Genomic DNA, 27172 nt, shown 5'->3' on the forward strand with positions numbered 1-27172 from the left:
CTTCTGTACTCTGTTTATCCACAGTGGGTAGTGAGATTAAAGTTACTCTGTACTCTGTTTATCCACAGTGGGTAGTGAGATAGTAGTTACTCTGTAGCTTCTGTACTCTGTTTATCCACAGTGGGTAGTGAGATAGTAGTTACTCTGTAGCTTCTGTACTCTGTTTATCCACAGTGGGTAGTGAGATTAAAGTTACTCTGTACTCTGTTTATCCACAGTGGGTAGTGAGATAGTAGTTACTCTGTAGCTTCTGTACTCTGTTTATCCACAGTGAGTAGTAAGATAGTAGTTACTCTGTAGCTTCTGTACTCTGTTTATCCACAGTGAGTAGTGAGATAGTAGTTACTCTGTAGCTTCTGTACTCTGTTTATCCACAGTGGGTAGTGAGATTGTAGTTACTCTGTACTCTGTTTATCCACAGTGAGTAGTGAGATTGTAGTTACTCTGTACCTTCTGTACTCTGTTTATCCACAGTGAGTAGTGAGATTGTAGTTACTCTGTAGCTTCTGTTCTCTGTTTATCCACAGTGAGTAGTGAGATTGTAGTTACTCTGTACTCTGTTTATCCACAGTGAGTAGTGAGATTGTAGTTACTCAGTAGCTTCTGTACTCTGTTTATCCACAGTGGGTAGTGAGTTTGTAGTTACTCTGTAGCTTCTGTTCTCTGTTTATCCACAGTGGGTAGTGAGTTTGTAGTTACTCTGTACTCTGTTTATCCACAGTGGGTAATGAGATTGTAGTTACTCTGTACTCTGTTTATCCACAGTGGGTAGTGAGATTGTAGTTACTCTGTAGCTTCTGTACTCTGTTTATCCGCAGTGGGTAGTGAGATTGTTTATCCACAGTGAGTAGTGAGATTGTAGTTACTCTGTACTCTGTTTATCCACAGTGAGTAGTGAGATTGTAGTTACTCTGTAGCTTCTGTACTCTGTTTATCCACAGTGAGTAGTGAGATTGTAGTTACTCTGTACTCTGTTTATCCACAGTGGGTAGTGAGATTGTTTATCCACAGCGAGTAGTAAGATTGTAGTTACTCTGTACTCTGTTTATACACAGTGGGTAGTGAGATTGTAGTTACTCTGTAGCTTCTGTACTCTGTTTATACACAGTGGGTAGTAAGATAGTAGTTACTCTATAGCTTCTGTACTCTGTTTATCCACAGTGGGGTCCAGTGCCTCTCTGACATCCCTAGCCGCTCCGGGTCCACCGTGAGGCTGTATGACAACACTGGGGAGAAACCCGGCATCATTTACTCCGCGGACGCTCAGTGTACATTGTTCTTTGGTGGAACGACCACGTCGTGCGTCAGAAAAACAGTGAGTTGTGAAAACCAAAACATAATATTGGAAGCTAGATTTTTTTCGTATCTAAGAGCTGAAAAATAAACTTTTTTAGCAGATATTAATTTGGTCACTGTAATCAATGTTTGGTTTATTTTCCTAAATGAGATAACGTGTGACAAATTATAGCCCACTTATAAAAAAATAAGTACAGATTATTAAAGTAAATTATTAGTTTGGGAGCTTGTATGGACAAATGAACATAATTTTCTTACTGAGTGCGATGTTCGTGACTTTGAGATGGCGTTCAGCAAACAACGTCATTTACTTCGTTTAAATCGAAATAAAAAGTTAATTCGATGAGATCAAATCGATTCGTGGGCAGTGAGTTTGCGCCTGTCGCTGTGATTATGGCTTAATTTGTTCTCATCCGCAGCATCCTTGTCGTGCGGACTGCATCAATCCCAATACACATCAGTGTACTATTGTGGCGGCGTCGTTTGCTGACGGAACAGAATGCGGCGGGAGAAACGTAAGTTAATGGTTGTCAGGCTCCGCCGTCACCATTTTTTAAAATCTCTCAGTTCAGCCCTCAACTCAGATTCTTAAAAGAAATGTACATTTTAGGTCAAATGTCTGACTAAGTAATGACTTGAGGAAATTTTATGACGGCGGTTCCATAATGCTTATTTACTAGGGATAATAATTATAGATTTTCCAGAAAACTTAAGTATAAAAGTATGTCACATTAGTATCGGTCTATGCTTTAGTGGTGTATTAATGGCCAGTGTGTGTCTATGGGACGGAGCGGACCACGAGCCGTAGACGGCAGCTGGTCGAGTTGGGAGTCAGAATGGTCCGGATGTTCTAGGAGTTGCGGGGGCGGGGTGACACTAAAGAAAAGAACCTGCACCAACCCGGAGTAAGACTTCACGGAATAAAATATTAATGACATTTGTGTTGTAATGTGAATCTAATAGTTTTCCAATAATGTTATTTTGATTCAACTAGACCGAGATTTGGTGGGCGAGAGTGTCCGGGAAAATCATATCAAGCGAAGCTTTGCAATCTTCAGGTACAACCGACATTAATTTTACCGGCATTTTATTGTAAACATGTTTTCCTCGGCAATGAATAAATACAAAATTGCAGCTGAAGTGTTCTCTATTTTACTCATTAAATTGGCGTCATTTTTCAGCCCTGTGTGACTAGTCAACATAATTTCAAAGAGGAACAATGTTCTGCCACAAACAAAAATCCAGTTCATGGAAAAAGATACCATTTTGTTCCATTTACGGAAAGCGAATCTGGTTAGAAACATTAAAGTATTCATGTAAAGAATTAAAACAAAATATACTATCAAAAATGATATTCGAGTTGATAAATATTTTTACGTAATTGAATCCTAGTAGTCTTGACATACATGTAGTAATCAAAATCCAGACATAAAGAAATCATAGTCTTTTATATTATCACGAGTTCACCTTTTGATTGCTTTCTGTGTAAATTTGTACAATATTTTACACAACTTTAACACACGTTAACAACTGCTTTTTTTATTAAAAAAATCCCCATGACATCATTAAGAATATAAGGTTATATTGTGATAGACTGTAAGCTGACGTGTCGGGCGTTGGATGACAACCTTGTTTATACACGGGCCGAGGCGTCAGAGGACGGGACGATGTGCCGTGCCGCCGGGGCAGCGTTCGAATCTAGATGTGTCAAAGGAACATGCGAGGTAATGACTGAAGAGAAACATGAAAAGTAGTACTAGTACCCATCCAGAAAAAAACTTCAGCATCTTAAGAGGATGCCCCAGAGTCAATATTTTAGGAAAGGTTTTGTATTTTTGCATGGATGAACTCTACGTTAAATACGTTTTAAAATGACAGTAGATCTTTTGGGTTGAAGGTTGAAATCAGTGCATGGTGCATCCCTGGGGCATAAACAGCTAAGCCATCATTTTTAGGCTATATCTCGTCGATCTTCCTCATTTCTTTATCGATCTTCTCCCTTTCTAAATCCATATTTATAATGTAAATATATGTAAATCACCAATACTAACTAAGCATTATCAAATAGATACGGACCCAGTAAATGGAAAATATAAAGCACTAGAAATGACACCCGATATGAACGTTGACCTTAAGTTCTAAAAAAAAAATAACACGTAAAATTTTTAGCTTTTAGATTTGAGTATGTTCCTTCATCTGTGTACAGAGCTCTCATTCTAAAGGAGATTAATACAATCTATAAGTGGATAAAACCACCCAGCCCACCTTAACTACAAGTTGAATAATTTTTCTTATAGATTAATATTATACCCTTGAAATGATTGGCATTTGATCGGCAGTCCAGACTGTGGAGTTTGTGAAAATACGTTTTCAAATTACATTGTAAATTGTTCACAGGTTTTCTTTTCGCCCAATCAGTTTTTAACAGATTTCGCCCATTTTGAATTTGACCTTATACAACGATTGGTTGAAGAGAGGTAACTTGCAGTTATGAAATAGCCCTTTTTAAATTAGCCCACCGAATTGGGAAAATAAAACGGAGAAGAGAGTTTTTCTCCTTATAGTACTTGTATAGTACTATCTGTGCATCTTTGGCGTCTTTTAATATGTTTTACGGACCGTAATATCCATTAAATTTTGTAACAAATCGGACTTACCTTCAAACACCGAGGATAGGGTTATTGTTATTGAGTTTATCAGGCTCGATATCATTGTAGGCTTACTTTCTAAGATGTAATCTTTTAAAAACGTATGATATAATTAAATTAACGGATAAATAATTCAAATTTTCCCTTATATGTCAACTTTAGTGGCGTCGGAAGGGCTATACTTGAAAAAATGGAAAAAAGGAAGATGGTTATGGTTATGTCTAACCCTCTAGTTCCGAAGCCTATGAACTTTATAATGTCTCTTATTGTAGATTATTGCCTGTAATCTTCAGTGCAAAGCACGTGGAAGAATTATTTTGAGTTTGATTAAAGATTTTCTTATGTAATTATTTCTAGGGTTTTGGTTGTGATGGCGTTTTGGGATCAAACGCAAAGTTTGATAACTGTGGATTATGCAATGGAGCAGGCAACACGTGCACAGGCCACACTGGAAAATACAAGGAAAACAACCCTGGAGGTAAACATTAACCGTTGAAAACTTTCTGTAAATGAGTTCACTATCATAACCATGAACACATAAATAGTTCATGGAGACATGCTAAGCGATTAAATAATGTTGATGGATCTTTGTTGATAGGATACCATACCGTACTCACACTTCCGGTTGGCAGTACGGGAATTACAATCCAAAACAAGAATGGATTTTGCTTTATGGGTAGGCAAAATAGAAACTCTTGAAAATCATTTCAAAATTTATTAAGATAGCAGTTTTCAACGACTAAATGAGAATTTGCAGGATTTTTTTTTGGTGGAGAAATTAAATCCGTAACTTAAATTTTGTAAAACTTAGGTGTGAAAATAAACGGACGAGGTATATTCGGACAGAACAAACAGAAGGCGTTGTCGGGAACGTACGGTGGATCGAGGGTACTGATAGAATACCAGGCAACACCCGAGAAAATCCATATTATTGGACCAACAACAGCAAGCGTGAAGATTGAAGTATGTCGGAATCATTATCTATAATTATAGTTAAAACTGTATATGTTAAAATTGTATAAGTAACCATATGTTTTGCGGTATTTATCATCTTACATTAAGGTGTATCAAAAATACGACGCCACACAATTCATGGGAGTGTCACCAGATATAACATACTCTTATTACACACCACATGGTGGCGCGTCCAGTCATGACTTCAAATGGGCTGTGGTCACCAGCCAATGCAGTGCCACGTGTGGAACAGGTAAGCTAAAAACCAACAATCAACTCCTTTCATATATTTTATGCTGACTCAAAACCTAGAATAATTTTCTTCATCTAATAATACTCGGAATAAAATGAAAAAATTGATAGTTTTTTGATCGTCTTTTTATATGAAAAAAAATTGGTTTAATCTTGGGTATTTTCCGGATCTGTAATGCAAAAAGTTGATTTCATTTACATATCCTATAACAATTAAGCATATAACTATGTCAAAATTGTACACAGACTACTGTGTCATGGCGTAAGAAAAGAAATTTATTGTGTACTTACGATATGGGTAGCAAATACTTTATTGTGTACTTAAGATTTGGGTTGCAAAGGACCAAACATATGATTAGTGAATGCATGTATATTTTTGAATCATGAACTTTTTTTGCCAATTTACCTTTATAGGAATACCATGTCCGATGTTTTCTTTCCTTTCTATAAAAATCATTTTAAATATACATTCTTTTAAATATAAATTGTAATTCTCACAAGAACATAAAAAAATGAAGGTCAAATGAATGTTTAAGGAAAACAGTCAAGAACCGCCAAATGCATCAGGATCAGCAACAACGCGCAAGTGGAGGATTACAAGTGTGACCTGTTCCTGAAACCCTCAGAAATCTCTGTGTACTGCAACATCCAAGCCTGTCCCCCAGAGTGAGCATATTTTTGCATTGTTTGTAATAAGAAATGCATAGAAGCACAATTTATTCTGACGAATTGCATACAGTCGCAAGGAACTTTAAATAAAAATAGTTAAACTCACTTCGGTATGAAATGTACTGAAATCATTGTAGTTAAAGTTCAGAACATTATATGTATCACAATCTGATGTCTTTTAATTTGAGACAAATTTTCTCCCCAAAAGGTGGCATGCTTTTTCATGGGAAACTTGCAGCAAGGAATGTGGTGGCGGAACTCGCACACGGAAAGTGCAGTGTGTAACCATACAGCGAGGGGAATTCACCGCGGTGTCGGAAAGCCGGTGTAACGCCGCGAGGAAACCCGCTCTCAGCGGAGCCTGTAATACGCAGGCTTGTGAGGTCACTGGTACGGTTTTCAATATTTAAATGGCTTTTTATTGCTTTGTGTGGTTAATTGCTTTCAAAATGTCAAGAAAATTGCTTTCCTCAAGGTATACAACTTATATTAGTCAATCATGTTTTAAAATTTCATCGCTGATTTTTATGCTGATAGCGCCTTTAATGTCACATGTAAAACCCTACTTTTGATTTTGCTGTTTCCTTGAGAGACCTATTTTTTTTTATTAAAAAAACCCCTAGTTTTGAATAGCCTCTATTCCCACTTAGCTTTCATTCGATTCCTATTAAAGAACATGGGCGATGAAGGCGGGTTAACTACCTAGACCCTGTCAAAATAAACTGATGAGAAAGCAAAAAATAAAATTAACAATATACATGTATCTCGTATATCATACAAAAATTTGATTCAAATTTCGCCTTTATAAAATCAAAATATTGATTTTAGTGCAATGATAATAAAAACATAAATTAAAACGTACAGGTATTGATAAGATTTGGCGAACTCTTCAGATGGTATCATTTAATCGTTTCCAATTCTTTTTATGAGTGGAATTGCTCTTCATAATTCTGTCAAGGCGTATTTAAGTTGTTTTTTTTCATAAAATCAAAATTGTATTTTTTTTTCGAGCTTTGTTTTATTCGCCCATGTTCTATACACTGTATATTGATGTTCTGACAAGGACCCATTCTTTTGCTTTGATTGTGTGTATTGCTTATTCTCTGGAAAAGGTGCCTGCTTAGATAAATTGGACTGTCGTGCCTATGGAAATCAAGTGTGTTCCAACTATCCTGAGTGGACCCAGTTGAACTGTCCAAAACATTGTCATTTATGCCCCGAAGGTAGTTATCCTTTAGCTCCGTATATCTACATGTTCTGCTTTTATAGACTTTTTTGAAGTTGTTAGAAAAAGCTTTACCACCTCTCTCTCTCTCTCTCTCTCTCTCTCTCTCTCTCTCTCTCTCTCTCTCTCTGTTGGTGTTTGATCTCTGACCTTTGTGACCCCTGACAGGCAAGCCCTGTGAGGACTTAGAAGACTGTCCGGCTTACGGAGACAACGTTTGCAAAGAGTATAAAGACTGGGCCCAGGTCAACTGCAGAAAACACTGTGGCTTCTGCAGCAGTGCGGGTAACCAATGGTGTTTGATTGTGATGGCGACTGGTTTTACAAACTAGCAATTCCAACTCATTTTTAGTTTAAAAAAATATTTTCAGCACATTAAGGTATAAGGAAAACTCATGGTTCATATAAAATTAAAAGTTCAAATTCTCATCAGTAATAAGTACATGCATATACTGGTAATTCTTTAGGTTTACTAGCTGTATTCAAAGTCTTAAAGAAACAATTCTGTTTATATAAAGGTAACGTGAATGTTGGGAGTTGCTCAGACAAAGTCAACTGCGACGATTATCAAGACGATATTTGTACAAACCCAACGTATGCAAAATGGTCCAAAGAAAACTGTCCAAACTATTGCAAATTGTGCAGTAAGTTGTACGAAGACATTTTTACTCAAAAAAGTCTTCAGAAAAGAATGCATGTTTAAGATAGATCACTGCATCAAGACTAACAGTTTTTATGACACAACGTCACAAGATGGCGATTGGGATGTTTTAAATTGTTTGTATCAATCAATTTGGTTGAAAAATCATCATATCACCTGTTAAGGTATCGGGGTAATGATTTTCTAATTCATCTTACGCTTTTGTTCATATATACTAACTGAATTAAATTAAAAATCACAGTATCATACTTTTTCTTGCGCAATTAATTATATAATTCTCACGATATTTTTTATAATCAAGTAATTTTCTAATGATGTGAGATACAACTTCAAGATGCAGTGAGCCAACGTAAAATAATTAATCAATCTTTGGTGTCTTTAGCACAGAGCACCACCAGTAGCCCGCATGGACAATCCAACACCGGTAATACTAACACACAGTCGTCCAATGACCCCTGCCAAGACAAGGTCAAATGCAATGAATATGGCGATGACGTATGCACGACTCACGGACCATGGTCCCACCAAAACTGTGCTCGGCATTGCAAATTTTGTCAACGTAAGAAAAAATATGTTTTTGGGTGAGACAGTAACGTACATTATTGTCGACGGAAGCTGAAAATTATTACCTTATTTATTGTTGTGTTTTTTTTTCTTTTAAAGGACATGCAGTAACCGCGTTAAAAAATTGAAAACTATTGATGGTCGCTTAACAGCCATATGCTTTACCATTATAGCACGTCTTTATCTGTTTGCAGCATGCAGTGACGTGTTACCCGATTGTGCTGATTACGGGAAGAGTGCTTGTACTGGAGACTATGAGAAATGGGCCAAAGAAAACTGTAAATCGTACTGTAACTACTGCGACGGTTAGTACTTTTTACTTAAGTTCTTTGCAAAATTACTTATAGATATAACATACTAACGATGAAAATGGTCATTTGATTTACAGAAATGGTTATAATACTTATGTTATGTATTCATGTAGCTGTAAATGCAACCACAAGCACTAGCACTGCACATCAAGGGACTTCACATCAAGAAACCAATAGCAACGGCAACCATGTCCAATCGTCTTCCTCTAACACCGCTAGCAGCGACCCCTGTCGGGATGTAGAGAAATGCAACGAATATGGGGATGATATTTGTACTAATTATGAGCCTTGGGCAAGGAAGAACTGCGCGCGTCACTGCAAGTTCTGTGAACGTGAGTAAATTTCATTGTAATTCATAATTCTAACTCTATTCATACTTGGATAGTATCTTGAAAAAAATATTGATAACGTATGTTCACCCCCTTGAAAGGCAATGAAATACATGTGTTGATTTAAAATTGCACTATACAAGTTCTCGAATTAAGAATTACGTGGTCAATAAACTAAGCATTTTGCTTTAACGTAAAGTTAAAGTGGTTACAAATACGCTTTTATCTTGAATTAGGTTGTGTCATGCAAGAAAATTTTATATTAATTAAACTGGTAACAAATGGTATCGTATACTGTAAAATATCTCATTTATACTTCAAAGGATGAATTTCATTAAGTACCTTCGCATGTTATATTGTCAGTGTGAAGGATTTAGGACATCCTTTATTAAAATTCGACTATTTTAGGTACGTGCTGTTATCAATTCTTTAGATTCCTTTTTTTAAAATCCCCATAAATAAGATCATTGCATCTAATATTAGAATGTTCATTATTCTGGTTGGTCGATATGCGTCTAGATACATGCGGTATTTCCGGTCTACATATTTATTGACAGTTTATACAGTATATATTTAGGTAAAGTTTACTTCCAAAAATGTCCAGCTCAGAAATTTTAATTAATCATCTTTTAAATATTCATTTTTAAAAAATCATAATGACTCCTTATCCTGCATTTAATGAGAAGATTATCAGTGTTTATTATCAAATAATTTTTTCAGCATGCAAAGATGCTTTGTCTGACTGTGCCGCTTATGGAAAAAAATCCTGTTCAGGTGTTTACGAGTCGTGGGCCAGAAAGAATTGCAAATTGTTCTGTAACTACTGTGGAGGTATGATCAGTCTAGAAGAAGAAATAGGCTATCAGTAGCTCCAGATGATCTTGGGTCTTTATAATATCGTGTTTGGGTTTTTGTTTTTGTAGGCGATTCCGGCACAACTACACATAGAACTACTAAGATGGTCACTACTACACCTCGAGCAACTACTGTGAGTACAACTCACGTCGCCAGTACCGATCCCTGTACGGACGTTGAACGATGCGAGGAGTACGGAAGTGACGTATGCACTGCTTACGCGTCTTGGTCCAAGATCAACTGTCGACGTCATTGCAAATTCTGCCAACGTAGGTTCAGTTACAAATGATATTCACTTATAAATGGTTTTCTATATTTTCTTTACAATTTTAATGGAATGTATCATCATCGGAAAATAAAGTAAGAATTTGCATTCAGGCACTCAAACATACAGACTTCGTTAATTACACTTAAAAGAATATATTTCTCACAATAATTTGGTATTACAGCTTGTAAAGATGCGATCACAGACTGTGCAGACTACGGAGGGCAGGCGTGTACGGGGGGTTATATACCATGGGCCAAAAAGAACTGCAAGCTTTATTGTAGCTTCTGTGATACTGATAGCACGAGTAAGTAAAAGGGCCATATATTTTCATCAAATATATTTAAAAAACAAAACAAAACAAATCACGATCTAAGTAATGTGGTTTTATTATCATTGAAACCATAATACTTTTATCGTGATCTGTTTTTTATGGCAGTATAAAACTTGTTAAAAATTTATTAATGCAAGGCGTATTTAGATTTTTAACATCAATTAAGCATTTCGCATCCTTTCTATATTGTATGATAAACTAAAATAAATGATAACTACTAACAATTAAAGTCGCAAGTCATCGCCAGTTAGGAAAAATAAGGATGGGATGAACTGCTTTCAAATGCATCTCATTTGATCTTTGACATTGACAATGCGTTTATTGTTTCGTGATCAATGTAAAACTTAATACTTCCTATTAGGTAACCTTCACGTTTATACATGAATAATTGCCATCCCTACAATAAATCGTTTTCACTCTTTTGAAATATTTATATATATATGTTTTGAACAGAAGTGATTAGGTTGGGCATCTGCTTGTTTTTACAAATGCAACTACTATACATGTAGGAGTTTACGTTGGGAACAACTTTTTTAAAACAGATATTGGTTATACTAATAAACAAATAATTCAACAGTATTGTAACGGGCAAATGCATTAGAGAGTATAAAGTTTTGATAAAGTTGTTTCCAATGTGAACTGCTTTAATATCACTGTGAAAACAAGCAGGTGCCCTGCCAAAATATTTCTGTTCTAAACATTTAGATTTTTTAACATTTCAATCACTATAAACGTAATATTCTTTCATTGATGATTCAGCGACCACAACATCTACCACCACAACCACCACGACAACGACGCCACCACCGACTACAGTGGTGGTCAGCAGCGATCCGTGTCGCGACAAAATCGACGACTGTGACGAATACGGGGCTGACGTTTGCACAGCGTATGGTGCATGGGCCAAAACCAACTGTCAACGTCACTGCAAATTCTGCCAACGTACGAATTATTCTTAGACTTAAAAATTAAAATATTTCATCTTTTGTAGTGTTTCCAACGCAATATTTGCTTGTTTATTAAGCTAGACTGCTAAGAACATGCTTGTAAAATCTTATGGTCTACATTCTTTTCAGCATGTACCGATAAACTGCCCGATTGTGCAGGTTACGGAAGGAGCGCTTGTAGGGGGCAGTATCTTCCCTGGGCACGAAAGAATTGCCCACACTACTGCAATTTGTGTGGCTCGAGGAAAAAGCGTACGTCGACTTTTAATAATAAATGAATTTTAGGTTGGGCATCAATATTATCAGTTGTAAAAATCTGGCTTTCCAGAGAATAGTTTTCAATAAAACTCCTACTTAGGATTTTTTGAACAAAAATGCATTCCTTTGTGTGGTAGCACTTGACAAATATTGCTTTTTTACTGGGCAGTTTTTAAAGTTTTTGCAAATTATAGTTATAAAATATAAATCCCTGAGAGAATTACTAGTAGCCCACTCAGCAGAGGGTCAATGAACTTGAAAAAATGTGACATTGTTGTACTGTGTACAGGAAAAAATTCGGGCGCGTTTAATTTCGCCCCTTTCGCCAAGGTCAGCGGGCGATTTTATGACTGGTCAAATGTTATCTCTCTTTAAACACAACTGGGCGAATTCAAGACGGGGCAAAACTGTTTGCAAGTGTAGAAGGGCGAAATTTACACTGGGCGAAAATAACCATGTACACAGTATTTGTTCCAAAAATTGTGGCCTGGCTTTCAAATTTCGTTAAAATTGTATAAAATACACATATGTCCTGGATACTTTCTTTAAGACAATCAGAACAATTTTTTCAGGTGATTTGTGGAGAGCCGGAATGAATACACCAGAGAAAATGAATACAGTAACCAGAAACAGCGCCGACCCAATGGGGAATAACGAAGCAGACCGTTTAGAAATGGATTTGATGCATGCAGATGACAGAAACGAAGATATTTTAATTCCGGATAAAATTTCGGACAACAACGATTTGAAAGCACCCAAAATGGTGGTAGAATCTCAGAATCTGGTCCCGTCCAAAGTCCACCGCATTCCTCAAATCGTAAACTCAATAGGGGATGTTCCGAACGAAGGGGGAGGGTACAATCTCCAGCCTGTAGAGGAATATTCGGAGGGGCGTGTCCCCGCTCAGACAAACGGAAGTGAAACAGGGCAGGTCCCACCAGGAGAGGAAGTCAGTGTGCTTGATGAAGTTCAAAAACTTGAGAAGCTGGTGGACGATAACATAAAAATGTGATGTCGAAAGAATCTCTAAAGGAATTGGACCCTTGTTTAAATATTTAGATATTTTATTTATAAAAAATGGTTTTCAATCTGAGAGTTTTATCAGAGCTGTTGTTAGTAAAATAGTCAGCAAATACTGCATGTTTTTATTTTATTTTTATTTCCATTCAGTGTTATGTGTTGGGTTTTCAAAAAATATGGAAAAAATCTAGTCACTGGTTTGAAAAGGATAACATCCGTTACGTTTAAAATCACAGAATTTTACACTTAATAATAACAATCTTTGCTATAGTTAAGTTTAAAATTATGTGATTTTAAACTGGTTTATTATAGATTGTCCTAGGCTGTAAACTGTTTTCAGTTGTAACCATATGCTTTAGAGAATTGAGTATCAAATGATTTACCGCAGAAGACCAACTGTTTTAACACAGTTGTAAATATTAAAAGCGCCTTAAGTTTTCAGATAGAAGAAGATATAATATACATTCAATTCAAAAGTAAGGAATTATAATAAGTTTAAAAGTTGTTAACAAGTTTCTTTTCTTTTTTAAAGGAGGCTGGGGACAACAAATTAACCATCATGTCTGTCATATTTAGGCCATAGACTAACATTTAGTACAGAAGAAATCCAAGTATTTTAGCTTTAAGACCATTTTTATATCTTTATACAAAGCTCTAAATGAGGTAAATAGAGCCTTAAACTGGTCACCGCCATTCAGCTTTCATGTATACGTTTATGGTCAAGATCTAGTAAATGATTCCAGAGTGTCTTTTTGGTGATAGAACCATTATGACGTTATAATTGATTTGAAGATTATCATTTTCACGACATTTTATGTTAAATCATGGGAAAAGTAGTCCCGATACTTATATTCATTTTAAAGAGGAAGTCAATGGCTTGTTTCATTCCGTTTATGGAGAGACTGTAGGCATTCTAGATATAATTTACTAGTCAAAAATGGACAAAACTCCGAAATTTGTTCCTCATTTCCTTCATATTTCATTGAAAATGACAGTTTTAAACATGATTTTTCATTGTGTATACCAAAGATTTTAGCCCCGGTACACCCTATCAAACAGCTATTGTTATGAAGCATCATGGAAAGGATTTATATCTTAAATTTCATAAACCTGTAGGCACTTTTCATTTATACATCTTGACCTTAAGACACGCCAATTCACAGTTTCACAGTCGATAAACTAGGTTTAACGGTTGTAAACTATAGTTTACGAACAAAAAAAAACTATAGTTAACGACGATAATCTGTATTTCACATCTGTAAACCATAGTTAACGCGATCATCTGTGTTTCAGAGGTGTAAACCTAAATTAACACCGAAAACAGCAATTTGCGATTGCAAAACATAGTGTATCTGATAAACATAGTTTCAAGAGTGTGAGACTATGATTAACAACTCTTAACCATAGTTATCGTTTACAGATGTGAATCTATATTTAAAGCAAAGTCTATCGTTAAAGCAATACGAACTTTATTTTTTAGATTTTTATTTTGCTTCATAAACCTGCTAGTATGATAAGTCTGCATATAAATAAAACTTTTATGATAAATAAGTTTCGAAAAAATCATAATTTTTTTTTTCAGAGGAAAGATTTCTCTTCTTAAACCCCTGTCCCACCGGAGCTGTGTTCTCACGGCGATCCCGCTGCGTCCTTAAGTACTGGTCTCACTAAGAATCAGACAGAGAGTGAATCATAGGGGTTACCCAATTGATATAACCTTTCTTTATTACAAGAGACTACAGTCATATAAGCTAAACCTAAACACCATTCGGCAAAATTCAAGCTGTTGCTATGGAAATATCCACGTCATATTTTCCATCGCAACAAGACTCCAAATAGCTCTGTACATTAAAGGAAAATAGCATTTAAAATTCCATGACAGCAAGAAAATGAAAAAAGAATGATATTTTGTTTTTGTTGGTTTATTAAGAGGATAATATGGTGTTTTAAAAAATCATTCAAATTCTTATAGATATTAAGCACATTTTTCTTGAAATGCAAATTAAAAGGGGTTCATATTGCAAAAAATAGCCAAAACCGAAAACTACAAATTTGGTCTTTTTTATGTCAAAATATTAAAAACTTCTGATCTGCTTTTGTTCCCAATTATAAATAGTTATAAAAGTCATCATATGAATAATAAAATTCCAGAATTAGATATGTGTGATTTTACCAATTAGAGGTGGTATCCATGGCAACAAAACCACAATATTTTAAAATTCACCTTTGCAAACCTTTGTCACTATAACTTTTTGGCAATATATGTTTACAAAACAAGATAAAATTTTTCTTTTGTTATTTAAGAAAGTATCTTGTCTCAAATAAATAGGTTTCTAAAAAGAAAATTGCCCATTTTTTCCTAAAAAAAACTACCACCATAAACAGAAACAATGGATTGTTGAAATCCCTTCATATGAAAAAATTGGCAATAACTTCATGTATTGTTATTATTATATCTTTTGTTAAAAATCAGTTTATATCTATAAAGTTGACAAATCTATGATGACTATGAAGAACTTGTAAAAATCATTTAATTAATTTTAGAACAATAGCCTTGGAAATTAACCTTTAAGCGCTTGACTTATGACAACACATAAAATGACAGAACTGTACAGTAAGTGAACATGTAAATTCTTAAGTGCATATGTGAGATAAAAATACATGTGATTAACAAAAAAAAGACATACCTATGGTTTTTTGCATAATATTGTCTCCAAAAGAATAAATTAGAAAACAGCAAATAATATGCTGTAATTGTATCAAGGGGGCGGGGGAGGATATGTAACCTCCAACATCATGCACTTCAGTTATTGCTTGCATCATACCTACATATAATGTAATTGCAATTTTTCAATTTAGAAAAAAAGAAATAAAATTTGATTGCACAAATAAATTCAAAAACATTTGAAGAATATATCAAGTGTAAAAACAAAATTTGATTTTGTTGCATAACAATGAAAATGGCAAAAATGTGTCCCTGCATATCGGTAACCTTTTTACAATAAGAAGTTAAAGTCATCATATATATTGCAAGGGTAAAAAATTGAATGGAATACTGGTATCAGTTACACACTATTTAAAATAAATACTGGTTATTTGAATTGTAATACAGAGAAAGAATTCTAAATTACGGAACTTGATTATGCAACCTTAGGAAAATTTTGAAATAACATTTATCTTGATTTGTCTTATACATGTATATAATATTATATTGTAGTCATAAACATGATAAAACTAATTTGTTCGAAATTCTAGATATAGAGTTAAGGTTTACAGTCATTTGCATTTGGAATTATGAATCTGTTATGAAATATTTAACGTAAATTACATGTACATAGCTGAACAAAGGTTTCTCTTTCCTGATCACAGCGCATTCACAGTGTCTTTGATTTCCTGAATTTCAATTTCCCTGATAACGTGTTCCAGGTATTCATCATCCTCTTCTTCTGCTATTTCTCTGCTCCCTTGTTTCGAGGAATCCTTGGATTGTGATGTGAGCCTGGAGAAATAGGAAATGATTTGACTTGGCTTTAAACAGTCCTGAGCTGCAAAAATGCGCTCTCCCCTATCGTTTGTCAGTGCTCTCATGTTCAAAGCAACCTCTGCTGGATTAGCCTTCCTCCAAACCTCCGCTCCAGTCTTGAATACCATGTTCAGGTAATTGCGCACGTGTTGTTTGAACCGAACTTGTTTCTTTTCTTTCTTAAGAGCCCATCCTCTTATGCTAGAACCTTTTCCACCACTGTCAGACAGGGCTGTTGGCATGATGATCTGCTCTTCACTTTCATGCATGTTACATTTTTCTGCCCATCTCAGTTTAACTTTGTCAAATGTAGACATGTTTGAATTTTGATGAAATTCAAACGTGTGCCTCTCAAAATACATATGTTCCTCATATTCTTCAAAGGTGCAAAAACTTTGTAAACAGCCTTCTTCGGAACAAGGGAGGCACTGAACAGGTTCTTTTACAGTACTTGGAGTTTGTATTTGTCCTTCCTGCTTTTCTGGTGTCATGAAGTTGGAGAGTATTCGTAGATCCGTTGAACTCTGTGGTAAGGAGACCATTAATGTTGCGTCAATAACATTTCCCTGACCAATGTCAAACGCACGGTGAGTGGTCATCAAGGAAGAATCAATTTCAAAATCAGTGATGAAACGTACATCCCTCCATTTGTGGCCAAATAACAGCTGATTGGTGTAATCAACATCAACAACTGCTACCTGGCATCCAGCAACTCCTCCACTTGTATCTATGGCCATCTTCATGTCAGCTGGAAACTTGATGTCATTGCCATCTGCTACATACAATCTCATTTTCTTCCTAAGATGAGCAATTTTGGCATCACAATATGATTTCCCTGCTTGTGCCTCACTAAAGTTGAATCTTTTAACAACGATTCCTGCAAATGTTACAAGAAAATTACACACCTCATAGCAGTTTACAGAATAAAAACATCACAGATTTCATGTAAATGCTGATATCTACATTTCACATATTTTTTGCTTGTATAGTGTGTTCAAAGCTACAGCAGTTATAATACTGTAATGCCCACAGGGAACTCAAAGGTTAAAATGATGAATTTTATTATGACGTCAAATACGTTAAACGCTGTTAACTGCAACGTCACAAGCGAAAATCAAAGTTCACTCTTGTGGCTGTTACAGTGGCTCTTCCATTAATATGAACTTACCCTTAGGATAAGATAGGAATTTTAAGGTATAAATCACATTTTCAGACAAGGCATGAAGTTAAAATAATGTAAATATAAGCATTTAATCATGATTTTTTTAAGTATACAGTCTCATAACTGCAGCGATGCTTGCATACAAATTTTCATAACGCGCGTTACTCAATTTGTATGCAGTCACACTGCTGCAGTTATGAGACTGTATACTTAAAAAAATCATGATTCAATAATATTTAGCATAGTAAGAAAAGTTTCTTATTCACCTGTTCTCTCAGATATGCTAGGAATTGAACTCCAGAGAAATCCATTGTGATAACATCCAGCATTGTCAGATCTTAGGAACGCCTCTTTCATATTGGGATACTGCTGAGCCACAGTTGAAAGAGTATGTTCCAGGATTGATGCTACAGCAAACCAGTCCTGTTTGCCACTTTCCAGAATGTGCACCCAAGTACTATGCTGAAAAAATTAGAACATTTGTTTTAATAAGTGTACAATAAACTCTTACTTCCTTAATTAGAGTTAAAATTTTTCTACTGTTCATCTGGCCAGATTTTTATAATATCTGATATTTTATTAGATAAAAACTCACTTGTTGATTAAATTATTGCTTTTGTAATAATTCCTTTACAATATTTTCTTCATTTTAATAAGAAATAAACATCAATTTAAAAAGTTCACCGGGTTATGAAGTTGGTCACGTTATCAAATCCTGTGAATCCCAAAGGGCTTCTCGGTTGATTTGATTACATATATACCAACCAATTTCATATCCCGTGAACTTAAAAGCATTGCTGTTTATTACTTATATTTACATTTGAAAAAGACAAATTAATCGCCTAGATCTGTCAAAATTACCAAGACTTTAAGTTTACAATAATCCAAGCGATAAGCGCGTGCTATGATCATTGTGACGTCATGAAAAAGTTCATACAGAATTGAACGTTTTCGCTATTCGCTATAGGATTATATAAGGAAACATATTTGCAAATGTATGTAAATATTGATTGTTACCTTTAGAGATCCATTATTATCTTTAGTGATGCCAACAGTGACATGCCACGAGATCCCTTTTTGACCAAACCAGTCTGACTGCTTCTCTCGATGTAAAAGAGGGAGAAACTTCATGGCCCAGTCCATCACCAGCAGTATTTGAGATGTTTTCAAAGTGTCTAGAAGATCTACTCTGCTGCGGTCTTGGTTGATTGTTCTTACGATGTGGGCTTTCCATGCTTGGATGTTGTTTCTTGCCTCTATAACATCTACTGCCTCATCATCATCTAGATTCAAAGAGCACATCTGATCAAGGACGACTGATAATTTTTCACACTCTTGACAGCTGTCTGTGTGCTCATGGTTGCATACGGACTGAAATTTGACATCTTTAGGATCACTGCAAGCCCACTGTATACAATGGTCAGAACAAGCTGAGTCTAGAGAGACATGGAACTTGAAGGTTCTCTTCAGATAATTTTGACCATCTGTGAGAAGTTGTGTCAAGGTAGATTTCATATCTTTGTCTATGGTTCCTTTGAGCTCTAGATTCTTCAAGATGTTACACAAAGACCTAAAAGCAGCAAGGCCATCTGCTGTAATGTTGTCTAAGCCATGGAGGTTGCGCCGTTTGGAAGCCGAGCATGCATGTAGGATGCGAAATAGTGTAGCCCTTGACAGTGGTGAGAAGTCAGTGTCTCTGCAATGTTTTTCATACATTTCAATTATAGAAGAATGGCAAGCAGTGCGAACCACATCTGGAATTACAACTATTTCACCAGAGTCAAGCTCCAAATCTCTTGTACCATAAGACACCAGTTGGTGAAAAGAGGAGCTGAAGAAAAATGAGAGACAGTGCTCTAGTTTAGTTTGATCCATTTTTTGTCTTTTCTTTGGAGGTTGGTTTACCTTCTGAAATATTTGGTCTGGTGTAACAGCTCGAACTTTGTCAATATGATAGTTTGTAAGTCCTGGGATTCTGTTCTTGAGGTCCTCTTTTGTTGTAAGTCCAGCCATAATAGATAGAGTCTGATCTTTCACAGCCTTGTATGTGGAATCGTTGTAGATTTTAGTCAGTATTTCCAAAAGGTTTTCAGTTTCTTGGTGGTTGGTGTTTGTTACAGGCTCCACCATGAGTTTCAGTAGATCTTCTGATTGTCCAGGAGCAACCAATTCCAGGATACTATGTACCATTTGTGATGCTTTCTTCTGTATGTAATTTCTACTTTGTGACGTAATGTCCTGAAGAGGTTTTTGCAGTTGGTATTTCAATGGACTGAGTTTTCCATTAGAAATGGTATGGACAATACTGTTCAATGTCTCTAATCCTAGAGAATTTTCCTCACTCCAGTTTGAAGTTTGAGACAGATGTTGGCTCTCCTGTGATGAAAGCTGAAAGCAATGCAAACCATATTAAAATCATTAAAATATTTCAAAACAGTAATGAACAGAATCATAAAAGTTTAAATACTTATCATGAAATATGATGCATCTTTATTTCCATTGTTACCGTATATATGTATTTTTATATAAAAATTGCATGATTTGTTTAGACAGATACATGTACATGGTTCAAACTTGTCAATATATATATACCAATCATTCTATACATCTACCAGTATTTTGATTGTAAAATGTGAGATGAGCTGCAAAATGAAATAACATGGATGGGGAGGTCAAAAATGTTGAACACTACTCTAGTCAAGTTCAACTTCATAAGCAAAAATCATACTTCATGGTAGTGGCTGTTACAGTGGTTCTTCCATTGATATTAAATAATCTTTAAAAAAAAATGTATAGGGAGTTATATTATAGTTATAGGGTCACCATTTTAATAATTTAGAATCCCCACTATAAAAACTAAGATGTTTCTGTTAAATATTGGTATTTCTAGTGCAATTGTTACCCTATTTTCACTGTTTAGTAATTATCTCCCCTTTGAAAAGGGTTAAACCTTTATTTAAACAGTTTCAAGTTCCCTTTTCATAAAGATGCTTAAAAGTTTGTACCAGTTTATGGTAATCACCCAGAATCACCAATTCACTCCATGTGGTTTCATCCATTTAATCACCCAAAAACTAACTCCCCAAACTGGAATTAAATTTTGCAAGGGATGTTATTGTAGTTAGGAGTAAAACATTTGAAAAGTTTACAGACGGATGGCAGGCAACAGCTCACTTTAACCTTTGGTTTGGGTGAGCTAAAAAAAGATAGTAAAAAGTATTTACACTATCGGTAATATCTGCTATGACCTTGACCAATAATTGACATCAAAATCTATAACTAACTCATTATATAAGGGATATGTTTTTTTCAGGTTTAAATGATTAAATTTGAATCTTAAAAAATACAATAGTTTTTATAAGAATGTTTAAGACACCAACTCTATGTTCTCTATTCTGTCTGTTTCTCTCTCTATTGGGGGGGGGGGGGGCAGCCTTTGTGTAAAATTGAAAGAAAATTGCTCAAGTATACTGTGTGCTAATTTTAATAGATAAGCACAAGGGTACTAAAGGCCAAATCTATTTTGTGATAAGTTTACAGATAGACAGACAAATGATATTTATATAATTATTGTGGATGATTAGAAAAATATGAAATAAGTTCTTGATCAACACATTAAGTTCCCTTAATATTTTGTACCTGGTCTGAATGTTCAATGCAATCCCCACCATTCTCAATGTTAATTGGACGAAGACTGTACGCAGCACATCTCTGTAAATAAATTTATCTGTAATTAAATTCTTAAAAATGTTTGCATCAAAGAATTAGCTTGATAAAATCTTAAGTAATATTTAAAATTACCACTGACATAATTATATGTTTCAAAAGCTTTCATTTTGTGATTTTAGGATTTCAAATGCATGTACTTTAAGGCCATCCTTTAAAAATTGTTTGCTTGGAATTGCGGCCTGGAGGTTTCTGGACCCAGGATGGAGGGACCATTTTTTTTTTTTTTTTTTAAAGTTTCAGTAATCAAAAATTGGTAAATAAAAATCTCAATATTAAAAAAAGGCTTTCTTTCTGATAATCAAATTTTATAATCTGGAATCAGTTCAATGAAGCGGGAGGCAATTCCAAACAAACAATTATGTTATTTTGGCCTAAATGTGAAATTTTCTTATGATAGAATTTTATAAAAAGTTACCTGTGTGGTATCAGCTGATATATTCTTCTCATTATCATTATCATTCTGAGAAGAAAAGAATAAAAATTCAAAGAGTTATAAAAAATATGAATAACAGTAGGTCCTACATGTATATTAATTTTGAATATTGTACAAATTGTAGAATTTTCTAGAAGTGGCAATGCAATAACATTTTTGGAATTTATAAATAAATTTTCTTTAACTCCAGTCGTGTCAGATAATTAAATATAATTGTTATAAAAAGATATCAAAATATTTTGATACTTTATTACTGAATTTGCATCAAGCATTTACATTTCTAGACAATAAGTAAGGTGAGCATGAAAGAATTTTAGTTAGAGTACTCTATTAGGAACCCCACATTTTTCAAGATGGGTTAATATGAGGTCGGTATTTTTAAAAATTAGCTTGTACATAGATAATCATAATAACAATCAAGAATTTTTTGCAAACAAAATAATCCTTAAAACTAAAGTAGTAATATTTGGGTTTCAGCATGCAATTTTTAATTTGCAGGTCTGTTGGAGTGCATCAAACAAATAATTCTTTTTTGTTGGTTTTATAATTGTAATGTAGTTTTACCTTTATGTCTGTTTGATTTAGAGGATCCTCATGATTATCAGGTAGGTTGTGTACACTTACGACATATGCCTAAAATATAAACAAATTTTTCAAAATGATTAAGTACAGATTATAACATACATACAATGATTTATTAATAATATGTTAAATTTATGGAAATCCTACTTCTTTCCCCTGGAATTTTGTTATTTTATAGTTGCAGTCAGTCAGCTGATTTGATAAGATACATTCCTAAGGTGGCTACATGGGATGCATTGAAAATTGCATAGTTTTAATATAATATATTTACATTCCAAATATTTTTTGCATGTAAAGTGTGTGAAAAGACAGTCTGCAGTTATAAGACCGTAACACACACAGGGTACTCTAAGGTTAGAATGACTAGTTTTATTATGACGTCACAAACGTTGAACGCTGTAAAATGCAAAGTCACAAGCGAGACTCAAGGTTCACGCTTGTGGCTGTTACAGTGGCTCTTCCATTAATTTGAACTTACCCTACAGATAAAACATAAATCACATTTGCAGACAAGGCAAAAAGTTTAAAAAATGTAAATATAAGCATTAAATCATTATTTTTTGAAAGATATAGTCTCATAACTGCAGCGGTGTGTGCATACAAATTTTCATAACGCGCTAGCGCGCGTTACTCAATTTGTATGCACACACCGCTGCAGTTATGAGACTATATCTTTCAAAAAATTATGATTCAATACCTAAGTATATAACTATGCATGTTTAAGTCCACTAGTTTAATTTATAAATATTCGTAAAATATGCTGAATACTTTAAATTTCTAAAACACATTTCATATATTATAAACATGACAAAATGGTGTTAAAAATAAGCATAAATCAATCAATTATTTGAGTTGGAGATCCATTGGGGTATAAGCAATAAAATTTGTTATAAATTTGAATCATATTCTCAGGAAGTAAATAATTGGCAACATGAAATACCACTGAATTTTAATTGTACAATTTATATATGTACCTGGTAGTAATATTAAAATATACAATAATAGTGAAGATCTTGTTAAAGAATGACACCCCCCCCCCCTTAAAAAAAAAACCCCATAAATTTCTAAAGTCTGACTTAGTGAAAAACTCTTGTATATAATCTTTTTATTATATTTTCATTGTCTCAAAAATATGTGCAAAAGCAGAATGAAATAGTATATTCATTATTATGACATGATACATGTACATACCTGAGCCAACTGGTACCAAAGTAGATAAGCTTGAGAAAACAAGTCTGCTCATTCGGAGAGAAAAACTACGGTATGGTTTAGCTTTCCCTTCGTGAAAAGGATATTGACACTTGGCTCTCTGCTGCCATGCTAGTCCTAGAGAGTCTCTATGAAATGGGCACACGGTGAATGAGCTAAGATCTGTGTCGAACAGCCCGCATCGAAATGCAATCAATTGCCCTCCACTTGTAATGTCGGCGCTGTTAATAGAAAACTGACGCAAATGGTTGAAAATGGGCCTGCTACAGTCACTCAACCTCCTCACTTCACAGTCATTTCGATATCTTGAAGATACGTTGCAGTCTGTTTTAACTACACTAGATATACAGGCGACCGAACACCTGCCGTCTGCCATTTGTTTACATCAGTAACACGAAAGAGTTTTCAAAGGGGAATAACTCTTACCTCAAAAACGGATTTTCAGAACTGTATTTTATACCGTTATATTTCATAAAATATAAATAAACACACCAGGTTTTTTTTACATTGCCTAGGATTAGTATTCAAAGTAACTGTTTATTATATATATGGGATTGTAGCTAACAAGCAATAGGTGTCAAGTCGATGTAAATTTTTAACATTTTGTATACACCGTAATGGCGGAGCCTGATTCGTAAGCTTATAAAATAATAGTGATTAGAGAAATTCCATAGAAACTTACTTGATTTTAAAATTATCTAGTGTTAAAATAATAATTTTCAAGCATGAAAAACACTTTAAATGTACATTTTGTGGCCATATCTCATTTATTTTTAAACCACGGTACCTGATTCTTAGGGAGACCGGTACTTAAATAATGTAAAACGCCAAGGTAAACGCAGTAGAGTCTCCTAAAGCGCCGTAACAACGCAACGGCATCCTCGTCCGTCGCGGTGGGATCGCCTTGAACATTAAGAACGCCATGCGACGGCGCGCACTTTGAACATGCATAAAGTACGCGCTGTGGCTCGGTGTTCTGATAAACACGCCGTAGAAGCGGAGTGAGGTCGCCGTGACAGCGCCATAAGATCTCCAACAGCGCCACGAGAGCTCCGCCGGCGCACTCAAGGAACGCAGCTAATCGCAGTGATAAGTCAATTGCGCTTGCACGGAGACCTCACGGAGTCCTTTGGGATCACTCGAAAAATGGCTGTTGTACAATAGCAAGCGATGTAATAATTATCAAACTGGGTGTAGATGACTATGTAAAAAGTAGCATTTGCTAATATTCCAAGACCAATCAATGGACGTAGATGGAATTCATGCCATTTGGTTCTGATGTTTTCACATCTTTTCTGTTTTCTAACAACTAAATTAATAAATAACGGATCTTTTTTGTAGACCTGACTACTAAGAGTTTAATTCAGTCCTTCACAAATTGTTTAGAAGGAACTATGTTTCAATTACAATGTACCTTTTCATAAAATCAAAACAATTTTTTAATCATTTATTTACTTGTTGTAAATTCTTGTTTGTTTCCCATACAATTGTACAAATTAATATGAACACACCAAGAAGTAAAGAACGTCTTGTGAGCGCAGTCAGCGCGCAGAGCACGCCGTGGACACGCGGTAAAAACTCCTAGCACGTCATGAGCGCTCGGCGGAGACTCGGCGAGAGCGCAGTTAATCGCCAAGTAGAACTCCGTGGAATCGCAGTTACACGCCGTAGGAGGTCCGTAAGAACGCCTCAGTCGCCGTCAGGACGCCGTGATATTTCCACTTGTAAAATTTTCAAATAAAACTGTACATTTTTTCTGAATTTTCCTTGCGATCTTACGGCGATTCCATGAATTTTACAACGCCGTGAACACGCCGTGGGGACGCAGCTTAGTGTGACAGGGCGTTAAGGAACATATAGCAAATCAATTTTTGTACAGGACGACAATAATTAAATTTTGCTCCAATTAAGGCTTCTTAACGGTATTTTCCATAAAAATTTGGCTTAAAGAAACAAATAATTCAACAGTATTGTAACGGGCAAATGCATTAGAGAGTATAAAGTTTTGATAAAGTTGTTTCCAATGTGAACTGCTTTAATATCACTGTGAAAACAAGCAGGTGCCCTGCCAAAATATTTCTGTTCTAAACATTTCGATTTTTTAACATTTCAATCACTATAAACGTAATATTCTTTCATTGATGATTCAGCGACCACAACGTCTACCACCACAACCACCACGACAACGACGCCACCACCGACTACAGTGGTGGTCAGCAGCGATCCGTGTCGCGACAAAATCGACGACTGTGACGAATACGGGGCTGACGTTTGCACAGCGTACGGTGCATGGGCCAAAACCAACTGTCAACGTCACTGCAAATTCTGCCAACGTACGAATTATTCTTAGACTAAAAAATTAAAATATTTCATCTTTTGTAGTGTTTCCAACGCAATATTTGCTTGTTTATTAAGCTAGACTACTAAGAACATGCTTGTAAAATCTTATGGTCTACATTCTTTTCAGCATGTACCGATAAACTGCCTGATTGTGCAGGTTACGGAAGGAGCGCTTGTAGGGGGCAGTATCTTCCCTGGGCACGAAAGAATTGCCCACACTACTGCAATTTGTGTGGCTCGAGGAAAAAGCGTACGTCGACTTTCTAATAATAAATGAATTTTAGGTTGGGCATCAATATTATCAGTTGTAAAAATCTGGCTTTCCAGAGAATAGTTTTCAATAAAAATCCTACTTAGGATTTTTTGAACAAAAATGCATTCCTTTGTGTGGTAGCACTTGACAAATATTGCCTTTTTACTGGGCAGTTTTTAAAGTTTTTGCAAATTATAGTTATAAAATATAAATCCCTGAGAGAATTACTAGTAGCCCACTCAGCAGAGGGTCAATGAACTTGAAAAAATGTGACATTGTTGTACTGTGTACAGGAAAAAATTCGGGCGCGTTTAATTTCGCCCCTTTCGCCAAGGTCAGCGGGCGATTTTATGACTGGTCAAATGTTATCTCTCTTTAAACACAACTGGGCGAATTCAAGACGGGGCAAAACTGTTTGCAAGTGTAGAAGGGCGAAATTTACACTGGGCGAAAATAACCATGTTCACAGTATTTGTTCCAAAAATTGTGGCCTGGCTTTCAAATTTCGTTAAAATTGTATAAAATACACATATGTCCTGGATACTTTCTTTAAGACAATCAGAACAATTTTTCAGGTGATTTGTGGAGAGCCGGAATGAATACACCAGAGAAAATAAATACAGTAACCAGAAACAGCGCCGACCCAATGGGGAATAACGAAGCAGACCGTTTAGAAATGGATTTGATGCATGCAGATGACAGAAACGAAGATATTTTAATTCCGGATAAAATTTCGGACAACAACGATTTGAAAGCACCCGAAATGGTGGTAGAATCTCAGAATCTGGTCCCGTCCAAAGTCCACCGCATTCCTCAAATCGTAAACTCAATAGGGGATGTTCCGAACGAAGGGGGAGGGTACAATCTCCAGCCTGTAGAGGAATATTCGGAGGGGCGTGTCCCCGCTCAGACAAACGGAAGTGAAACAGGGCAGGTCCCACCAGGAGAGGAAGTCAGTGTGCTTGATGAAGTTCAAAAACTTGAGAACCTGGTGGACGATAACATAAAAATGTGATGTCGAAAGAATCTCTAAAGGAATTGGACCCTTGTTTAAATATTTAGATATTTTATTTATAAAAAATGGTTTTCAATCTGAGAGTTTTATCAGAGCTGTTGTTAGTAAAATAGTCAGCAAATACTGCATGTTTTTATTTTATTTTTATTTCCATTCAGTGTTATGTGTTGGGTTTTCAAAAAATATGGAAAAAATCTAGTCACTGGTTTGAAAAGGATAACATCCGTTACGTTTAAAATCACAGAATTTTACACTTAATAATAACAATCTTTGCTATAGTTAAGTTTAAAATTATGTGATTTTAAACTGGTTTATTATAGATTGTCCGAGGCTGTAAA

General features: G+C 35.3%; 2 protein-coding genes across 5 annotated transcripts in view; one reads left to right on the forward strand and one right to left on the reverse strand.

Annotated features, from left to right (window-relative positions):
* Positions 1-26958, forward strand: part of LOC105336114 (A disintegrin and metalloproteinase with thrombospondin motifs 1) — a 44851-nt gene extending 17893 nt beyond the window's left edge. Inside the window, exons 11-34 of one of the 4 annotated variants that reach the window (XM_066075068.1) lie at positions 1162-1315; positions 1716-1811; positions 2050-2201; positions 2291-2354; positions 2478-2589; positions 2890-3020; positions 4302-4422; positions 4543-4620; positions 4756-4907; positions 5007-5151; positions 5687-5816; positions 6028-6209; positions 6932-7042; positions 7213-7329; positions 7563-7688; positions 8088-8264; positions 8464-8574; positions 8694-8912; positions 9630-9740; positions 9833-10033; positions 10214-10336; positions 11123-11305; positions 11440-11562; positions 12141-12704. In XM_066075068.1, coding sequence (XP_065931140.1) covers positions 1162-1315; positions 1716-1811; positions 2050-2201; positions 2291-2354; positions 2478-2589; positions 2890-3020; positions 4302-4422; positions 4543-4620; positions 4756-4907; positions 5007-5151; positions 5687-5816; positions 6028-6209; positions 6932-7042; positions 7213-7329; positions 7563-7688; positions 8088-8264; positions 8464-8574; positions 8694-8912; positions 9630-9740; positions 9833-10033; positions 10214-10336; positions 11123-11305; positions 11440-11562; positions 12141-12580 — 3559 coding nt within the window. In that variant the 3' untranslated portion in view covers positions 12581-12704. Of the gene's footprint in view, positions 1-1161; positions 1316-1715; positions 1812-2049; positions 2202-2290; positions 2355-2477; positions 2590-2889; positions 3021-4301; positions 4423-4542; positions 4621-4755; positions 4908-5006; positions 5152-5686; positions 5817-6027; positions 6210-6931; positions 7043-7212; positions 7330-7562; positions 7689-8087; positions 8265-8463; positions 8575-8693; positions 8913-9629; positions 9741-9832; positions 10034-10213; positions 10337-11122; positions 11306-11439; positions 11563-12140; positions 12705-25376; positions 25560-25693; positions 25817-26394 lie in introns of those variants that run through there. The other 3 variants (XM_034447959.2, XM_034447960.2, XM_034447962.2) reach the window with 3 other exon arrangements.
* Positions 15952-21458, reverse strand: LOC136272577 (uncharacterized). The gene is made up of 5 exons (XM_066074317.1): positions 21418-21458; positions 20913-20984; positions 18291-19661; positions 17540-17735; positions 15952-16988 (listed from the first exon to the last, which is right to left on the reverse strand). The coding sequence occupies exons 3-5, from the start codon at positions 19461-19463 to the stop codon at positions 15952-15954; spliced, it is 2406 nt and encodes an 801-aa protein (XP_065930389.1). The 5' UTR covers positions 19464-19661; positions 20913-20984; positions 21418-21458.
* Positions 26959-27172: the final 214 nt, after the last annotated feature.

The sequence above is a fragment of the Magallana gigas genome, chromosome 2 (genome assembly GCF_963853765.1).
Source record: "Magallana gigas chromosome 2, xbMagGiga1.1, whole genome shotgun sequence".
NCBI classification, from domain to species: Eukaryota; Metazoa; Mollusca; class Bivalvia; order Ostreida; family Ostreidae; genus Magallana; species Magallana gigas.